The sequence below is a fragment of the Wasmannia auropunctata genome, unplaced genomic scaffold, assembly GCF_000956235.1.
Source record: "Wasmannia auropunctata unplaced genomic scaffold, wasmannia.A_1.0 LD336022.1, whole genome shotgun sequence".
Lineage (NCBI taxonomy): Eukaryota > Metazoa > Arthropoda > Insecta > Hymenoptera > Formicidae > Wasmannia > Wasmannia auropunctata.
Genome location: NW_012026868.1, coordinates 492,419 through 506,103, shown reverse-complemented (window position 1 = coordinate 506,103; position 13,685 = coordinate 492,419). Strand labels below are relative to the sequence as shown.

General features: G+C 38.2%; 3 protein-coding genes across 5 annotated transcripts; all 3 read right to left on the bottom strand.

The window, feature by feature from the left end:
- On the bottom strand, positions 1 to 6,221 carry LOC105453067 (putative ATP-dependent RNA helicase DHX33). The gene is made up of 8 exons (XM_011694756.1): positions 5,593 to 6,221; positions 4,256 to 4,580; positions 3,436 to 3,728; positions 2,879 to 3,111; positions 2,162 to 2,512; positions 1,594 to 1,792; positions 1,107 to 1,383; positions 1 to 510 (listed from the first exon to the last, which is right to left on the bottom strand). The coding sequence occupies exons 1-8, from the start codon at positions 5,814 to 5,816 to the stop codon at positions 334 to 336; spliced, it is 2,079 nt and encodes a 692-aa protein (XP_011693058.1). The 5' UTR covers positions 5,817 to 6,221; the 3' UTR covers positions 1 to 333.
- Positions 6,222 to 7,166: 945 nt separating this feature from the next.
- LOC105453066 (major facilitator superfamily domain-containing protein 1) lies at positions 7,167 to 11,712 on the bottom strand. Its single transcript, XM_011694755.1, has 7 exons — positions 10,589 to 11,712; positions 9,400 to 9,676; positions 8,802 to 9,218; positions 8,300 to 8,611; positions 8,100 to 8,212; positions 7,743 to 7,981; positions 7,167 to 7,593 (listed from the first exon to the last, which is right to left on the bottom strand). The coding sequence occupies exons 1-7, from the start codon at positions 10,728 to 10,730 to the stop codon at positions 7,549 to 7,551; spliced, it is 1,545 nt and encodes a 514-aa protein (XP_011693057.1). The 5' UTR covers positions 10,731 to 11,712; the 3' UTR covers positions 7,167 to 7,548.
- A 79-nt stretch (positions 11,713 to 11,791) lies between these two features.
- On the bottom strand, positions 11,792 to 13,332 carry LOC105453065 (chromatin complexes subunit BAP18). Of its 3 annotated transcripts, none has more exons than XM_011694752.1 (4): positions 13,224 to 13,332; positions 12,884 to 12,975; positions 12,330 to 12,428; positions 11,792 to 12,261 (listed from the first exon to the last, which is right to left on the bottom strand). In XM_011694752.1, the coding sequence occupies exons 1-4, from the start codon at positions 13,320 to 13,322 to the stop codon at positions 11,967 to 11,969; spliced, it is 585 nt and encodes a 194-aa protein (XP_011693054.1). In that variant the 5' UTR covers positions 13,323 to 13,332; the 3' UTR covers positions 11,792 to 11,966. The 3 variants fall into 3 exon arrangements, with proteins under 3 accessions (XP_011693054.1, XP_011693055.1, XP_011693056.1); XM_011694753.1 differs by lacking the exon at positions 13,224 to 13,332 and adding an exon at positions 13,117 to 13,198; XM_011694754.1 differs by lacking the exon at positions 12,330 to 12,428.
- Between the last annotated feature and the right edge of the window lie 353 nt (positions 13,333 to 13,685).

The following is a 13,685-nucleotide window of genomic DNA, read 5'->3' as shown; positions in this document are numbered from 1 at the left end:
TTTGTATTAACTAAATTTAATAACAGTGCTTAAAGTGTACAAGTAGTAGAAAAAGTGATTCTCCTCTTAAACATATATCTACAATAAAATTGCACCCACATGAGAGAGGGTTCGGTGGCGTAACTGATACCGCTGAATAAATACACGCGTAGGACACACAGTGATCCTTCTTTACCATTCGACCGTTTCTCGTATTATCTGCTATCAATTTCATCATTCAAAAAAACAAAAATCACCACGCCGTTCCCATTACTCAGCGGCCTCAATTATTCCACCTCATGTCAACAAAAATAAGCTCCGTATAAATAACATCGTAGGATAAAAAAAATTGCGTCAGTCGCGTTTCCCAGGACCGATGTTCTTTTGCGTCAACCACGCCGGATCGATGACAGACAGACCGCGAAGGTAACATCTTCCGGTGGCTACGACCTCCGTAAACAGCAGCAACGGCGGCTTCGTACCGTGCAACGTCGAGGAAGGGTGTATGGTTACCGGCTGCTTCGAGTACACCTATGCCGAACGCGTAATGCGATTACGCGATTACCATTCTCTTTTGCTTGTTTACCGATGTCGGAAACTCGAGTAAGACAGAGATAAAAAAACAACAAAGACGAAACAACAAAGGTAAAAATTTGAAATTATTTATGACGTGGTCCGTGCATATCTCTCCGAGACTGCTCCTTAAATTATTTAATCATCATTTAAAGGAAAAAAGTTAATATTGTAAAATAAATGAAAAGAAAAAAAAAGAATGATCGATAAGCTGCTTAATTAAAGTTCACTAAAATGACATAAAGAGAAATAATTAAAGTGTAAAAGTTTCAATGTGATAAAAGATATGTCTACAAAATTAATCATTATACAATATGACACATTTAACAGATTCATTAAAAATAAAAACTCAGCCTTAATCGACGAAAATTTGACAATTCATATAGATTAATGGTTGAAAGAATTCTTCCTAATATCACACTTTTACGTATTAATTCATAATAAAATTAACTAGGAAAGGAGAGAATAATCTTCAATATAATACTAGAGAGAATTGGCAGTAAGAAGAATGTAATAATGGAGAAATAATATCGTGAGAGAGAACATTTACTTACCGTGACATATGTCTGATCCCTCTGCAGCTCGGCGAGGTTCTCGTATAATCCCTCGAGGAAAGCTTTTCTGAGTTGCTTCGTATTCGTTCCGCAGCTCGCCTTCTCCAAATTCGCACGTTCCGCCAACGCCGCAAGCTGTTGCCTCACATCCGACCCGTACTCCAGATTTCGATGGTGCAAAAAGTTCTCGTGGCACCACACCTTCTTCTGCGTAGCGCTTTGATATGCTCGGAACACATTCAGCAACGTTACGTGATCCCCCTCGGGCGAAGCAAATCTGGAAATCCCCCAATGAGAGTTACATTAAATAATAACATATAGCCAATCGCGAGTCGTGGTGAAAAATGCACTCTGTATCCACCGAGACAGTATTGTTTCGTAACAACAGTGTTTATACAGATTTCATCTAGATTTCATCTTTTCATTTAATGTTTTAACGTACTCAATATTTTTTAACGATAAAATAAGTTGCAAACAAGAGTCGTACCGTGAGCGTGCATTGTACGCCTGTTCTCTCTTCATGGGCGGGTCCATGAAAATTGATTCTCCCGATAATAAAGCGATAACCGTCAGTGCTTCCTCCAGACACCTGTGTTCCACCGACGCGAGGATCACTTTGGTAAATCGAGGGTCTAACGGGAACAGTGACATCGTTCGGCCGAGCGTAGTCAGTTGCGGTGGAGATCCTTTCAGAAGGGATTACATAAGAATTTATTCTCTCTCTCCCTCTCTCTCTCTCTATTGGAATAACTCCCGTTACTCGCATCTTGCTCGATATAATGAAATAAAGACGCAAACAGCCAACAGTAAATCGATTAATCGTTTTCCTTCCTCACGTCTCAATCTCAATATAAAAAAAAATTCATTACATTTTAATTTAGTATTAAATGAGAAATTTTATTTTAATTCTTTCATTTTTAAAATAGCACAAAAATTAATAAGAAATTTAATAATTTAATAAGTTACATAAAAAAAACTTATGTTCTTCAAACGGAAAATGTATTGAGCAAAGCGTTTTCATTTTTGTAAATGAATCGGATACTAGTAGCCTTTACCTTTAACTGCACCCAGCTTTTCCAAACAGTTCACGGCCACGTCTACGCCCTCCTTAGGCGGTTTATCCATGAAATCGAAGGAAGTGATGTCGACGCCGATAGCGAGCAGCTGCAGAGCGACTCCCGCGAGGGAACACCTTTGAATCTCTGGTATCGGCATATCCTTCATCTTCTCGAATTCCTCTCGCGTGTAAGCTCTATAACACTTGCCCGGTGCTTCGCGAGCGGCCCTACCCGCCCTTTGCCAGGCCTGAGCCTGTGAGATTTTCTCAACCCTCAGTACATCCAGCCCCGTCGTCGGGTGATGTGTCCTCGCTTTGACGACGCCGGTATCGATCACGTGGCAAATCCCTATGTTTAACGTTTCTATTAAATTATCAGGTCAGATTTTAAACCGATTGTAAGTCAGGTCGAAAAACACAGCGCACGCCATGTAATTAATAAGCTCAAATAAGCGTGATGTTGAAAATAACATAATTAATCACGCGCAGCACGTCGCTTCAGTAATCGCGTTGCAAAAACTCCATAAAAAGCTTTTAAAAATAAACTTCCTTTACATCCTGTCTTATCTTTATAATTATCGTAAAAAATTTTACTAGCGTAAAAAAATCTTAGCGCTGATAAAAATATTTATTACCTCTTCTGTTTTTCCCCTTTTTTTTACTTAAAAAATTAAGAGAAAGGATAGAGGATAAAAATATATGTATATGTACGTACCGCCAATCGTGACGGATGTTTCGGCGACGTTTGTCGATAGTATTAATTTCCGCATTCCCGGTGCCGAAGGTTTGAAGGCCTCTAACTGCTGATGAGTGGGCAGCGCCGCGTACAAGGGAAAGACTTTCAGAGGCGGATACTCCTGTCCGTCCAGCTGTTTAGCCACTTGTCGGGCGGCTACTACTGCCGATTCTATTTCTTCTTGACCGGTCAAAAAGATGAGAATATCCTCGCTAGAAAATTAGAAGATCAAACAATTAGAATATAACTAGAAAATAATTGGAACGTGTGGCTCTATGTAAAAGCGATCAATTAATAGTAACTTAATAGTTGATGGATTTTGGATTTGATCCCCGAACTCTCGTGCGTGCTTCGGTTTATAAGAGATTGATTTAAAGTTCGAGTAAAGAAGTGATGAAATTGTAATCCGTAATGTTTGGAAACAATAAATTCTTTAACATACTAGCACATAATCTATTCCTGTGTACGTCCACTCTCTCTCTCTAGAACGTATATAATTTATAATTCCGTGTTAGAATTTCGTGCCAGTTTCTTACTTTGCGGGCGCCTCGCGGTGAATTTGAAACGCCGTAGCTAGCGCGGCGAATGCGTAATCCTGCTGCGAGGTGACCGCGTGGAAAATCCTCACGGGATGCTGACGGCCCTCAAGATACAGCGCCGGCGCCTGGAAGTAATCCTTGAATTTGGCGGGGTCCATCGTGGCCGACATAATCAGCAGCTTCAAGGGCGGCAGATTCTTCAACTTCCGCAAATTCTGCGCTCGTCTCGCCACCCCGAACAGAACGTCGGTCTGCACGGATCGCTCGTGAGCTTCGTCGAGTATTACCACCTGTTGCAAAGTTATAAACTCGTGCAATAATCGGATAAAGCATGTAGATAAGCAGCAAAAGAGGAAATGTGGAGATTTTCTAATTTTCAGAAAGATTACTACGAGGAAGATTAAATATAATACTATTTGGCGGAAAAGCCTTAATTTTCAGTTTTTGTTAAAATATTAAAGCATCTAATTTAACTTATAATTAGAGAATTTAATTTAAAATAGATTAGATTTAATTTAATTTAAATTTATAGAATATATTTTATTAATTTTAATATTTTAATTTATAGAATAGATTTAATTTAAAATAGATTATCCGGAATACAATCGGTTCATGAAACTAGTAAATTGTATTATAATAATATCTTTCGTTGTAGCGCAAGTTCATTAGCTAAAGCTTCGTTATTCATTATTATTATTTATTAATATAATCTCCTTCTTGTCCGATGTGCATTGTAATAACTCCTTCAAATATAGACTCCTCCAATAACCACGTCGCGCTTAGTACTACAATTGTGATAATATAACGATAATATTACCGAGTAATCCGACAGGATTTCGTCGGTCATCGCCTCTCGCACCATCATGCCGTCCGTCAGATACTTGATTCTCGTTTGCGACGAAGTGCAATCCTCGAAACGAACACAGTAGCCCACCAATTTTCCAGGCTTCACCCCTTGCTCCTGAGCGACCCGGCGCGCTATGCTGACCGCCGCGATCCTACGCGGTTGCGTGATGCCGATGCAGCCGGACGACCCAGCGATCCCGGCGTGGAGCAACAACTGTGGGATCTGCGTGGTTTTACCGCAACCGGTCTCGCCTATTATGATCAGAGTATTGTGCCGGCGTATCTCGTCCAACAGACTGAAAACAGAACACAAGTGATCACTCCTCTTATATAAAGATGGCGATTTGAGTTATATAATGTAAATAAAGGATATACAATATTAAATGGAAGTACATCTGGTTAATTTGATGAAATATATTTATTTCTGAGAGATCCTTCAGAATCAAAACTTAATTTCGAAATTGGAAATATTGCATTTACTAAAAATCATTATCAAAAATTAAATTAATATATATTATTTATATGTAGTTTTTAATTAATACATATTATTTATAAGTAGTTTTTTCTAATAAAGATAAAAATATATTACATTTTTTATATAAATGTGTAGATATATTTTTAGAAATAATTACAATCCTTTTATGTATTTAAATAATTATTATATATTATTATACATACAATTATATGTACATATATAATTATTTATAATATATTAATATAACATATATATTATATTATATATATATAATTATTTAACACAAACGGTTTGATTGATAAATAATAATATAAAAAATAATATAAAAAAATAATATAGAATATATATATTATATCATATATATATAATTATTTAACACAAACGGTTTGATTGATAAATAATAATATAGAAAAAAATGGCAATATACAAAAATATATTTTTAAATTAGTCAGCAGCTTTCAATCTTTTCTAATATTTCAATGTTTTATAACATAAAAATTACAAAGCTTTTGTATATTTTTCCTAAATTCTTACAAATTGCATAAGATTGTAAATAAACGAATTAAACATTAGTATCATTTTCTGCTTTATCGACGGCAAGTGTGCGTCGTGAACGAATAAATTATTCCCGTCAGAGAAATCCTACAGGATCTTTAATTCCGTTAATTAATTTTCAATCAGCAGTGAGCCTCTATTTTGAAACATCCTGTATATGCGTCGCGTGTATGTATGTACAGACATAAACATCGCGCGGACCTCACTCCCTTTTTTTTCTTTTGTGACGCGTGAAAGGTACACACACGTCTCTCTCGCTTCACTCGGGAAACACTCACCGTTTACGGAGAATATAAACGGGCAGCGATTTTCTCCGCTGGTGCAGGCCGACAACCGTCTTGTCGCTGTTCCTCGTCGCGTTCGCGACTCCGTTGTCCTCGCTCGTTTTCTGCGCCTTGCTGGAGTTTTCTCGAAACACGACGGTGCTGGGTCGCTTCATGGCCAATTTCGACGACTTCCCCATCGCGCTGTACTTGGGATCCGCGTCGTCGTGGACCCTCATCTCGCCGCGGAGCCACTCGAAACGTGCCGGACGTGCGTGTACACACTGTACACGCGTATGTGCCACTTGCGGTACTCGCGACACGATCAAGCACGTGTTGCGCGCTACAGCTGTTCCCGTACTACTCACACTGCAGGCAAACTGCAGCTCTTACTCACTCACTCGCTCGCTCGCTCGCTCGCTCGCAGGACGCAGCTCGCTGTGTCCGCACGCCCTCTCGACGTGAACATTCGGAGCACCACTGTGCCGAGATGCCGAGTGCTCGGAATAATTTTTGTGTATGCACCGGAAGCGAATGAATGCGTGCGGCACGGACAAAGAATACTTGCGTTACGTGTTTCCAGGGAAGGGAGAAGGTCCACGTCTGTGCACATACAAAAAATCAATATTTTACAATAGAAAATTAATTGATATTAACAAGATAATAGTAATTATAAAATTTTGTAATGTTTAAAACGATAAACTTAATTTATTTATTTAATATATAAAAAAATATATTTTTCTACAATATATTTTGTTATTAAAACAATTTTTTTTATAATATCTAAATATATGTTACATAAATTAGATTATGTATGTATATATATATATTAGAGAGATATTAATTTTTCTGTAAAAAATAATAAAAAACTATTTCATAAAGGAAAACTATTTCATAAAGTTACAAAAATCCTTAATTTTTGGAATCTCAGAATTTTTAAAATTTCACAATTACACATTATCTTCAATTTTTAATAAAATTTATAGACAATTTTCTAATTAAAATCATGAAACATATATATTTAAAATCAATACAAAAAATATGTCTATTAATCTCTTTCAATTGTAAGTTTACATCTTTCGCTTCCTTCTTCGTTAATTTATTTAACATATCAGCAATTAATTTCAAAGAATGTAAATGAACTTCCTAATCAATAATTATATGTTTATATTTTTTTCATTGTTATCACTGCACTGGCGCGAGCCGAAGATTGGCTCAATATGTTTCGTAATATTTCAAATATTTTTCATCGTAAAAAAGAAGTACAAGAGTCATAATGAAGGAAGATTCTCGCGAATTATCTGTCCTCTCTGACTAATGACATTAAATGTGATGATTTAATGCCAACATCGGCCTGTGCACACCGCCTTTTTATCATATATCATGTGTCATACAACAGTAATGTACTCATATCTCAACGTTGTCAAAATTAAGTGGTCACGAGAGTTTTTTTTCATCAAAGAACTTTGGGAATGTCGCGTATATTAAAACTTTGAGGCAGAATAAATAATGACCGACCTTTATCATGTAATTTATTATTTCACTAAAATAAAATTCATTATTTAATTTAAAATAAAAAAAGACAATGATTAGATCGAACATTTATTATATTACATCAATGTATATTACACGTCAATTATCCTACGAACAAGTAACTTCGCAACGCTTACTTTTTATTTTAATTGGAGGTAGAGAAAACGTGATTCACGCTCCACCATCCGTGAATAAAAGATATAATTGTGTCATCGTTATTAAATTATAAAAAGTTTCATATTATCGCATACGTTAATAATTGATCGAAACTGTCAAAGAAACAAGACTACGATTGTTAAAACGAAGTCTCGAAGGAAATTGCGTTACGAAATTATCACAGATCAAGCTGTGTAATAGGAAGACACAATGAGCGAACATTTCGAGATTTAAAAGTATTTTTACACACCTATTTTCTATCATGAATTTGCAGCTAAATTATCATCGTAATGGTCGATGAATCGGCGTAATCGCATGTGGTGGTACCTAGAATTTAAAAATCCGCGCGTTATTAAAGAGTTTACGATTTATATTCTGGATTTTTTTTAGCATTACAATGCTTTTGCTCATCAGTATATCAGCCAATGTTACTTAATGCTAAAAAACAAAAATATTTATAGTTTTGAGCGATTTACCATTGCACCAATGCGAGACAGGTAACGATTTCGTATACTGATGTCAGACTGCGGTTGCATAAGACTATCCGCTGAGAAATCCGACGTGCATTCCGACGACAGCAGTTTTTCTCGCTCCAAACTTTCGGGCGTGCATTGAATCGCCTCGTATCGGTCTCTTTGTCCTGGCGTCATGTTGAGATAACCACCGCTTGTTGCCATGTCCGACGCCCAGATTGCACCGGCGGTTATCAGCGAAACTGTTGCAACGTGAAATGTATTATTTTTTTTATCAAACGTTCCTATGTGTTATTTTCACGCTCCTATGTGGAAATCGTATTGTTCGCTTGGAATTTCCAAGTTCGCGAAAATACTCACTCCAGAGCCAGCCGAGGAAGAATATCTCGAGCATTAAATATCCACCCTTGTCGACGATTATGCCAGCCACAATCGCGACTACGGCGAGACCCAAGTTTTGCACAGCTTGCGCTCTAAAAAGAAGATCACGTTAATTTTATTACTTCTAAGCGACCTTCGGCATTATTTCGCTCCGAGATTACCGATGAATAAATACTCACATCCCGTAAGCGGTTCCAAGTTGATGCTCTGGCGTCACGAGAGCGATCAGAGGCCACAGGCTACTAGCGAGCATCGAATATGCCAGCCCCATGATAATCATACATACGTAGGGATTCACGTAGGTGAACGCGAGCAGACCATGAGCAATGATAGTTACGCAGATACTAATAAATACCCACGATACGTTTTTGCCCGTTCTGTCCACTGCGAAACCTAAGAGAGGCGAAGCTATCGCCGATATCGAGTAAACCAGAGAATTCACCGTGTTCGCGGCGGATGGATCGTATCCGTATTTTCGTTCGAAAAATACTCTGAAACAAAATTAACGAAACATTGACCTCTTTTTTTTCTTATATAAAAATATATATATAAAGTTATACATAGAAGATTGAATGAATTAGCTTCTGAAATGAATTTTAATGCGATATTACTATTTTATGGACTTTGGCTAATGCGATTTAAAGGTCGTGCAATAAGTTTTTATGCTATTCGAGCACTTACTTTCCTAAAGCGATAAAGGGGAATATCGCGACGTAGTAGGCGATGCAAATGATCGCGACCAGCCAAAAGATTGGTTTGAAATCCTTGACGTCTTTTAGACTAACGACCTGCGGTTCCTGTCCTTCCCCTCGTCGGAGCAATCTCTCGGCCCGCTTGTCCATGAAGCCCAATGCACAGGCGCATATCATCGACATCACGCAGGTGAGGGACGCGAGGAAGAGAACTATGCCGATGCACATTGGGCCCTTGTAATATTGGGATACATAATTGTACACTGGCTCCATTACTAGGAAGTTCACGGTCGATCCCACTCGAGCGAAGCTCAGCTGCAGCCCGAACACCATGTTCAGTTCTTTACCTTTGAACCAGAGAACCGCGTAACTGTTCTGAGCGACTGCCAGCGACTCTGCGCCAATTCTGCCGAAAAGAAACAATTGTTAATTTACGTCCTTCTATCTAGAATTGTCTAAATAATAATTCTACCTGGAATTGTATAGAAATTTATACAATTCTCTATATAATAGAAATCCTGCTATATAATAAAAGGACGATTCTAAAATATTCTACATCATCCAACGAAATGGTAATGAAAACATACCCGAAGACAAATCGGCCAAGCATCATCAGCCAGAAAACGTCAATCATAGCGCCACTCGCAAAAATGATCTGGCCGATCAACGTGAGTGCCATGTATATCACCGTACCTAGCCGAATTCCGAAGACGCTGTCCAACAGGAACCCACCGATGAAGCACAGAACGACATTCGGCCAGGAATATATGGAATATAATAAAACAAATGTGCTAGTCGACATGTGCAGGTCAGTTTTAAAATTATCCTGCAGCGCTCCGGGATTATCGAAGCAAAAGTACGAGCCTGAAATAATAAAGGACATATACGTCAATCGAGAGATCTCTTGTAGAGAGTCGCATGCATATGTTGAAATGATTTTTTAAAAAGTCTAGCGCTTATTCTCCTTTCAATTAGATAAACCAGAATGTTATTTGCTAAAAGCTTGACTTCACTTTGATAATGCAAAGATACCATATCATGTATGCATAGCTCGATTGTGTCATAAGTTCTAACATCGCTTATACAACATATGGCCAATATTAAACAAAAAAAAGGCGTGATAAACCGCACAAAGAGAGCGTTCATGATACGCCTTATCTAAGCAATGTCAAATTTTTCTCGGCGATTAATAACAAGGAGACACAAGATAGAATTCGCTTAAACATTTTCCATTCCGGAATTAATTTAACTAATTATTCTCTCCTTATTGTTCCTCTACAAAATTTCGATTATTGAGTCACAATGAAAGCATTACTCATACACGTGTAAACAAACAAGTATTAATTACATATTGTTGGCATCGCGTTTTATAAATTGAATAGATTTTGCTCCATGAAATGTCAGAGGTTTTAATGTTAAATTAATAAGTTCCATATAAATAGTGCGAAATATTAAATTATCATACTTGGTGCTGAAAAGTATTAAATAGCATTAAAACGAGTAACATTAAAAGAACAAGAATTCGAGAACCGAATGAAATCTCGTTTGAAATAAAATACGCCCCTACGTGTGTACAGAGATGAAAGATGTGACAATGAATCACGCGAGAAGCGAACCATCTATTATGCATTTCGTTCGCCGAGCAGTCGCGAGTCCGCTCTTTTGACAATGACACCATTCTGGCGTGGCGCGCAGCCACGGTGACAGATAAAAACAACGTAAAACGACGTGTAAACAACTTCGCGTTTTCGCAAAACAGTTACGTCAGCTCCGTACCGAATCCAAGCAGACACATGAGGGCCAGGCCCAGAAATCGGTAGGGCGCCTTTTTCGGGCTGCAGCATCCCTGTAGGGCCGCCTCGTCCTCAGATCGGTCCAAAGTGTCGCCGCTCGAGTTCTCCGCCACGCCTCCCTCCATGTCGTCGTCGTCGTCGTCGTCGTAGTTTATCACGATGCTGTTATTGTTGTTTGTTGTTGTTTGGAATATTGTCGAGATTACTGGTGTGTTGCCACGTTGCTCCGAACAACACGCGTGGCCCACTCGGCAGGCAGGTCAGTCGAATCCAGACAACGATCAATTTGCGCCGTTGTAACGCGCAGCGTTTTCCTATCCTCCCTCTTCACGTCATCACCGCACGCGAGTCAGGCGAGCAAAAGGAAACGGCGGCGGGCCGCGATCGACGGGAGAACGCCGATCGACTACACCGACTGCGTCGCGCGGCCGCCGAGCGCCGTCATTGTTGAACGGTTAATCTGTCAGTCAGCGCGCGTCGGTCTGAGTCATTCAACAAGACGCACACACGGCACGCAATCGACAAGTGACGCGGGCGACGGGCCCCTGGGACTTCCTTACGTGGCAAAATCCCTACGAGTCGTAAAGTGCCAACCGGAACGAAGAGAATTAACTAAGATATACAGCCTCTGCTTGCTGAATTTTTCATATTCTTTATCTTTTTTTTCTCCTTTCAAAAAAGTCCGAAGATATTTTTTTACTTTAAATACAGGTTTAACTTTTTTGTAGTGCAAAAGCTACGAAAAATAAACTTCTAATCTCCTTTGCATACTTCACGATCGAGGCATAAAAGACGCTCTTATCGATCGACTTATCGTGCTACGATACAAAAATAAATTTTACAATTTTTTTAAAAACAGTATTTCTCAATCCTATAAAAATTATATGCCGAACGTTTTCTTATTTCTCTTTGATAGTTCTCATAAAATTATCAAATTAGCATTTGAAGAATTCGCATATGTGGAAATCTAAGACCTGATTAACTTAAAACAAATCCTAATTGATTTAATCGACGATTCATTTGTCTAGTATTTTATTAATAAGTAGATAAAATTATTAAATTTTTTTATCCCATCTTTCCTACACTTAAATTTTCTTTCTCTAAATAAATACAGCAATTTAAGGAAAAATTCACATTTGGAGATGATTAAAAGGAAAGAGAGGGACGCGTTGGATAACGCCGGGCCTAGATTTTCACACATTTATTTCAAAAAGGTAACTTATGAGTTTACGTGAGACTGCTTAAAACTAGTTAAAATTCGAATATTCAATGAACAATTAGATGATTAGAAAATGAAGATGGTATCACCAGCTTTGTAGTCATTTATCTTACTTAACTTATGAAAACAAATAAAAACTAGCTTAACCAGTGACTTCTTCGGTCGCGCCCTCTTCAAACTCGAGCTTCACTTGACATTCCTCGGGAAGTCCCTCGACGTCGACCTCCGTCTCGGGCGCGTTCAGCATGTTCAGCGTGACCTCCGCCGATTTTCCCATGAGACCCTGGTTACCCGACGTCGATTGCTGCTTCGCAACTACCTGCTGCTGCTGGACTAATGTGGTCTGCTGCGCCGGCTGAGGTAGAATCTGCTGCTGCCTGACCGTCATCCCCGCCTCCTCGAACGCCTTCTTCTTCAGGGTGGTCCGAATCTGGGAGCTGGAAGAGAAAGCGGTACGTGTGAGACTCGGACTGACTGCCACGACTGGCAGTCTGTGAGAACTTACACCGTCCGACTCTTGATGTGCTCGCTTATTCTGCTCAACTCTTCGCTGAAGACCCTGACCGACTGACGGAGCATCTCAATATCCTCGTCAGCCCATTTACTATCGAGGGGGATAGGAAATCATGAAAAAGAGCATGGGGGGACTACTGTAATCGTATAAAATGATACTCCAGTGGCATATACCGCAAATTTAAGGCAAGAGAACCTACTTTTTACAACAATTACATTACAATAATTCAAAAATATTCTATGCAAATCCTTTTTACATTTTTTGAGACCTGATTTTTGTGAGTTGTCACAAGATATCTTGTTTTGCTCTTTATAAATTAACCTTTTATCCTTTATTTCCTTAAATATAATGCGATATACTACCACAGAATCACTCTACACAAATATTGCCAGGGCAATCACGATATAGGATTCTTAGATTTTTTCTATAGTTTCATCAAAATTACTTGTATTTTCTGAACATCGACCAAACGTAAGATTATCTGCATTTTTACCTCCAAACAATATATCTCACGGGTTGCGATAGAATTTGTACGTCTAACTTACCCTGCTAGGGAATCTGATGTGGGATGGAGCTGCATCGTGAGCTCGCCTAGCTTGTTGAAGGCCACTCCAGCTGCGGCAAAGATCTCGCCCACCTAAGCACAAATATCTTATTTAATTTTAAGTCATACGTATGTGTTCATTAACGAGAATAATTAATATATTTCGACTAAAATTTCTTTCACTGTCAGTTTAACCTAAAAACACAATAACACTTTGCTTTTATTCGACGTTACATTGATTTTCTTCCTTTCCGTTTCTTCAGTCGTCGACATTGTATAGGACTCGCGAAACAAAACAAAACATAGCAAAAATGCGCGAAATGATCGGCTTTTATGCTCACCTTGCTCGCAGAATTCATATTAGTGTTTTTGCTGTTATTGTTATGCCCGATTATAACCGTAACGCAAATGTATGTACAGCAGCGCCGTGCTTCGTACATTCTTGACACTATCTCGAGTTACCTATCGTCGAATAAGTCTATAATAATTTTATCAATCGAGGATTGTTACCGACATTGGTTTCCTTTACGATCGCATCGGTGAAAATTTAAATTCTCAAAAGTCGACAAAGTATAATCGGAAACAAGGTAAAAGATAACGCACGAATATAGCAAGATACTTAATAAAGCTAAAAAGTTTAAAGAATTATAATTTTTTAAATTTCCAAAAAAAGTTTTAAATCTAAAGATTTTTTAAATTAAAATTGAATTATATCAGAATATATATCAGAATAATATAATCACGTAAAAGATATTAACAAAATTTATACGTGCTAAAAATTAGTGTGTAAGAATCTGAATAAT

Bases quoted from the DNA above. Each gene is read 5' to 3' on its own strand.
- LOC105453067 (XM_011694756.1), bottom strand. From the start codon at position 5,816: ATGAGGGTCCACGACGACGCGGATCCCAAGTACAGCGCGATGGGGAAG. The intron at 3,112-3,435 runs GTAAGAAACTGG...CTAATTTTCTAG, and splicing joins CACCGCGAGGCGCCCGCAAA to CGAGGATATTCTCATCTTTT. The intron at 1,793-2,161 runs GTAAAGGCTACT...CCCTTCTGAAAG, and splicing joins AAAGCTGGGTGCAGTTAAAG to GATCTCCACCGCAACTGACT.
- LOC105453066 (XM_011694755.1), bottom strand. From the start codon at position 10,730: ATGGAGGGAGGCGTGGCGGAGAACTCGAGCGGCGACACTTTGGACCGA. The intron at 8,612-8,801 runs GTAAGTGCTCGA...ATTTTGTTTCAG, and splicing joins CCCTTTATCGCTTTAGGAAA to AGTATTTTTCGAACGAAAAT. The intron at 7,982-8,099 runs GTGAGTATTTTC...ACGTTGCAACAG, and splicing joins CTTCCTCGGCTGGCTCTGGA to TTTCGCTGATAACCGCCGGT.
- LOC105453065 (XM_011694752.1), bottom strand. From the start codon at position 13,322: ATGTACGAAGCACGGCGCTGCTGTACATACATTTGCGTTACGGTTATA. The intron at 12,429-12,883 runs GTAAGTTAGACG...CCCCCTCGATAG, and splicing joins ACATCAGATTCCCTAGCAGG to TAAATGGGCTGACGAGGATA. The intron at 12,262-12,329 runs GTAAGTTCTCAC...TTTCTCTTCCAG, and splicing joins CACATCAAGAGTCGGACGGT to CTCCCAGATTCGGACCACCC.